The 5,444-nt window shown below is 44.3% G+C and overlaps 1 protein-coding gene across 2 annotated transcripts in view; it reads left to right on the top strand.

Moving 5' to 3' along the window:
* Window positions 1-5,444, top strand: part of Pus7 (pseudouridine synthase 7) — a 40,960-nt gene that overhangs the window by 34,901 nt on the left and 615 nt on the right. For both annotated transcript variants that reach the window (XM_028778106.1, XM_028778105.1), the window contains 2 exons: window positions 116-217; window positions 4,032-4,161. In XM_028778106.1, coding sequence (XP_028633939.1) covers window positions 116-217; window positions 4,032-4,161 — 232 coding nt within the window. The remainder of the gene's footprint in view (window positions 1-115; window positions 218-4,031; window positions 4,162-5,444) is intronic.

Below are 5,444 nucleotides of genomic sequence, written 5' to 3'. Positions count from 1 at the left end.
TCGTCTGCAGCTGGACACTTGGTACTTCAGCTCACCTGGATATGTATAGTTTTTAGGAACCTGAATTCATGAGAGCTGTCTGTTCTTAACCTGCTGCTTACTTGTGGATTTGCAGCCACAGCCACCTATATCGAGGATGAAGATGTTAATAACTACTCCATTCATGACGTGGTGATGCCTTTGCCTGGTTTTGATGTTATCTACCCCAAACATAAAAGTAAGTTTCATGTTTGGGCCAAATCGTTAAGATGAGTGTAATGTGATTGAGCCAACAGTAGCCAAGATTGAAAGTAGAGGGGAACCAGCACTTGAAGCTTTCTTTCTAGCACATTTTCTCTGATTTCGAGGATAGCCTGGTTTATAAACTGAGGCCAGTCAGGGCTACCTAGAGAGTTCCTGTCTAAAAAAATTAAAAAAAAAATGTGTGTGTGTGTGTGTGTGTGTGTGTGTGTGTGTAAAACGTTAAATATATTAAATATATATTGTTCAGATACATTTTTTATGGTGAAAGTCTTCCAGGAAGGAATATATTCAGGAGAGTACTTAAATTAGAATCTGCCCCTCTGCAGTGTCATGGGCCTGTGATCTCGGGTGCTCAGACTGGAAAATGGGTTTATCCTGTCCGTTGGATGCCAGTCTGAGATGAGGAAATGAAAAGTTACTATATGCTCCACTACGTCCCATTCTCTAGACATTTTGGCATTACTGTCACCTTTATCATCTTTGTCACCTTTGTGGATGCCCTCAGTGATAGAGAGAGGACTTGCAGCTTCTGTGGTTCGGGATTCAGAGGCAGGAAAAAAGCAGCTCTGAGTGGTTTGGAAGAACTAACCCAACATTTATTCCCCATCATTATTGTCCAGTACTGGCCTGTGGACAATGTATTTTTCTTGGTCAAAGGATCAGAATTCTGCTTACTAATGTTACAGTCCTTGAAATGTTGTAAGTTAGAAATGATTAGGGCTGAAGTCCTTCTTGGGTGATGGGATACCTCTCAACAGGGTTACAGAGTAACTCATCCATGTGGCTTTACTTCCGGTGCCTGTACTGGCTGACTTCACTGAAGAGAAGGCAGTGGATGGCAGCCAGAGAGGATGAGGAAGGTAGACAGAGACTGTCTGCTTCCCTTAGAAGCGACCAAGGAGAGACTATAAGATGCTCAGGCTGATGGTTGCCACAGCTGCCATGAGGATCCATTGATTTTGCCAGTTCCTGAGGAGTTTGTTTCCATTTTCTGTCTGATGCAGGCCAGAGCACAAGTATGGCTTGTCTGGTACTTTGGGCTTCCTTACTCTGTCTCTGAAGGCTCCTCTCCCTCCCTTTTGCCATGTGACTGACCTCCATGCCTAACTCAAATGGCATGGCCTTCTCTCTTCTTGCACTCCGCCTCCTTCCTCCTCTGGATGGCTGCTGAGATCTATACAGCTTGCCTTCGGAGTTTTTCTTTAAAACTCTGATAAAATTGTCCTCATGCTTTAAGAAGAGTGGGGGAAAGTAAGCCTTTGTTTTCATCAAGATCCTCCTGAAACAGATAGCATAAATAGAGATAGGAGAGGTCATTTGTGACAGGCATTGACTTACTTGATTATAGCCACTGACAAGTCCCATGCTGTGTGCTAGAGAAAGAGAACCAGAGAAGCCATTGATCTGTCAAGTCAAGGGCTTAAGAGCCTAAGGTCTACTGGTACAAGTCGTGAAGTCCAGGAGCAGGAGAAAAATGGTATCTGAGGTCTGGGAAGAGTGAGCCCATCAGCCTTTCTTTTGCCTTTCTGCTCTGTTCAGGGCATGTCCACAGCAGAAAAACAAACAAACAAAAAAAAACACACTCAATCATTGAGGGAAGTCTAGACAGGAACGCAAGCAAGGACAGATGCAGGAGCTGGAGGAAAACTGCTTACTGGATTGCTTCCTCTGGCTTGCTCAGCTACCTTCCTTAGACAACCCAGGACCCAGGTCCAGGGGTGGCACCACCCACAGTGGGCTAGACCTTCCTACATTAACCAGCAGTCAGGAAAAATGCACCACAGTCTTGCCGAAGACCAGTTTGATGGAAACAATTTCTTAGTTAAGCTTCACTTCTCCCAGGTGACAATCGTTTGTATCAAGGTAACAAAACTAATTGGTACACCAAGTGTCCATTAATCAAGCTGATACCCCAAGCCAGTCATCACAAAAAAGAAAAGACTGTTCCTCCCTCTTCTTTCTTATTCCTCTCAGTACCTGGAACTTGGCTGGTTCTAACAAGAAAGTAAATTTAGAAGAACCCTTGACAAAGCCATTCATGAAACCCTGTAGTCATGGACGGGACACACCCTACTAGAGGTAGTTAAGCATTTGGACCTGTAATGTGGGTGCATCTAGTACCGAGAAGTTCCTTGGGGTGTGGCGAGGCTGTCTTTTTCCCTTGTCCGTGTACTTCCAACATTCTAACAGCTAACTTGAGTAAAGCAATGAGTTGACTGTATTTCTGCGTCTTGTCATACTTGTAAATAGTATAGGATGAAGTTAATGTTAGTAATAGGAAAAGTAAGAGTCACAGAAATCATGGAATGTAAATCCTCGTAGTCAGGTCCAGCAGTCAGATCTTCAGACAGTAGCGCACTGGGGGAGCTGAGGCAAGAAGGGTATTCACTAGAGGCTCCTAAGCTCCACAGCAGCATCCTAGAGAGAGATCGTCTTAGCATCAAGAGAGCGTGTTCATCTTCCAGACAACCTAAGTTCAGTTCTCAGCACCCACACCAGGTGGGACACAGTTACCTGCAACTCAACCCTCAGAGGATCCATTGCCTTCTGTCCTCCATAGGCACCCACATGCACGCACATACACATACACACAGATACACAAACATTTCCATAAATGAAGATGAAAAATGCTTTTAAATCATGAAAACAAATTTAGTTTGATGGTAGTTTAGAAACAATTAAGGGCCAAGAAGGCTGTGTGTGGCAGCTCGCACCTTTAATCCTAACACTCAGGAGGCGTAGGGAGGAGGAACACTGAGTTTGAGGCCAGCCTGTCCATGTAAGTTTGAGACCTATTAGGGATACACATTGTCTCTAAAAAAGAAAAAAAATATTAAGGGCCAGCAAGATGAGTAAAGGCACTTGCTGTATGACAGAGCAAATCTGGTAACCTGTGTTAATCCCTAGTACTCATGTGAAGTCAAGGAAAATACCACCACCACAGTGCAGTCCTTTCATGTCCGCATGTGCCCTGTGCCCACGTACAGAACGACTCTCTTACAAACACACACACACATTCACTCTGAGCTAGCTGTGGTGGTCCATGGCTTGGGAGGCAAAGGCAGGTGGATCTTAGTTTGAGGCTAGCCTGGTCTACAGAGCTAGTTCCAGGATAGCCAAGACTACACAGAGAAACCGTCTCTCTAACAATTAAATAAATAATTTGTAAAACAACAACAAAAATAAGGAGTCAGGAGTTACTGTTGAAACCTCTTAGCCTGGGGCAAAAGGAAAATGTCGAAGGAAGGACATTGAAGGAACCAGAGTCAAATGAAATGCCTGACAGTTCCAGTGCTTGTGATGTGGAAGACAGCTAATCTACCACGTTCCAGAGAAGTCAAGGGAGCACACAGGAAAACAAACCTGTTTGCAGTAGGAAGAACCTTCTAATATGTGCCTCACATAATAGCTCCTCACAGATGAAGTGTAAGGGGATATTAGAAAACTCTCCTGAGGGCTAAGGTGACCGACCAGGTGGTTGCCTGAGTCTCCTATTTCTAAACATTTAGAGTCACTGTGTGTAAATTGTACTTAGAAAGTCCATGTGGCCTTTTGAAGTTAGCTTGGAAACTTTATGCCACAATCCTGTAGCTGAGTACATACATTAAACTACAGGGTAACTGAAGTAAAACTTGTAGGCCCGGTTACATTGCTAGAGTTAACTGACTTTGTTGGGGCAGTCTGACCAGACTTGCCTGGTAATGATTGTTTCTAGTGGTGTTAGTTAAATGACAGTTCAAGGTAACCTGCTGACAGACTTCGTTCCAGTTAACTGTGTTTTGCATTAGTTAGGGAGGCCTACAGGGAAATGCTTGCCGCAGACAACCTTGATATTGACAACATGAGACACACGATTCGAGATTACTCCCTATCGGGGGCCTACCGAAAGATCGTCATCCGGCCTCAAAGCGTCAGCTGGTGAGTGAGAACTGAAGCAGAGTTGGGGTGTTCTTAAGAATCACAAGTGTTGCCGGGCAGTGGTGGCGCACGCCTTTAATCCCAGCACTTGGGAGGCAGAGGCAGGTGGATTTCTGAGTTCGAGGCCAGCCTGGTCTACAGAGTGAGCTCCAGGACAGCCAGGGATACACAGAGAAACCCTGCCTCGAAAAACCAAAAAAAAAAAAGAATCACAAGTGTTTGTGTTGTGTGTGTGTTATAGCTAGGTTTCTGTGCTCAGAACCCAGATACAATGCTCCATAGCTGTCACCTGTCCTTATTACCGCTGCTACCACTCACTGCCACCAGTTTTTGTTTTTCTAGTGTTCAACAAATTAGAGTTGGCTACAATTGTACAATGAAAGTTACTTCTCTTACATTTTGCTGGAATCCCTGACTTACTGAACAGATATACAGAAAAGAGCTTTCTTGCCTTCCTCTGTAAAACTTCCATTTGCTTCTGGAGCTAGAAAGATGGCTCAGTGGTTAAGAGCACTGGCTGCTCCTCTAGAGGATCCAGATTCAGTTTCCAGCACCCACATGGCAGCTCACAATGGTCTGTAACTCCAGTCCCAGGGGATCCACACCCTTTTCTGACCTCCTTGGGCACTGCACACCTGGTGCACAGACACACGTGCAGGCAAAGCATACGTACATTCAAAATAAAATTAGAATTAAAAATTATATTTTAAGACACATTTGATATTTATACTATTTCCTCAAGTATTTTCTTTTTTTTTTTTTTTAACTTTAAAACAAAATCCTGAACTAGTTGCCCATTTCCAGGAACTTCTCTTTCCTGCTTCTTTTTCTTTTTCTGGGATGAAGTTGGTAGAGTTGGAGTTTACTGTCCACACTCTGGAGAGCAGTCCCTCACAGGAGAAGGTGATGGCAGTGGTGCCCACTGTGGAGGAAATGCCATGGTTACTTCCACCTTATACAAAGTGATGCCTACCATTCTAGGGAAACAATCCGCATCCTTTCCACAGACCAGTGCCATTTGTCTTCTATAAAGCACTGTGGTGGCAATTGTCACACATAAAATCTTCCTCTTCTGTTCCTGGGGAGGCCTGCCTATATGCTTTCCTTGTTCAACAAATGGGGAAGACGGAGCCTTGTGCTGCTTCTGATGTTCATTCATGGTCACTTCTCTGTTTCTGATGTCCATTCCTGCTCATCTCTCTGTGTTTCTGATGTCCATTCATGCTCACCTTTCTCTGTTTCTGATGTCCATTCATGCTCACCTCTCTGTGCTCACCTCTCTG

Source organism: Grammomys surdaster, unplaced genomic scaffold (genome assembly GCF_004785775.1).
Source record: "Grammomys surdaster isolate TR1022 unplaced genomic scaffold, NIH_TR_1.0 325, whole genome shotgun sequence".
Classification (NCBI taxonomy): Eukaryota; Metazoa; Chordata; class Mammalia; order Rodentia; family Muridae; genus Grammomys; species Grammomys surdaster.
The sequence above is the reverse complement of the archived record's forward strand: the minus strand, read 5'-3'. Positions and strand labels throughout refer to the sequence as shown.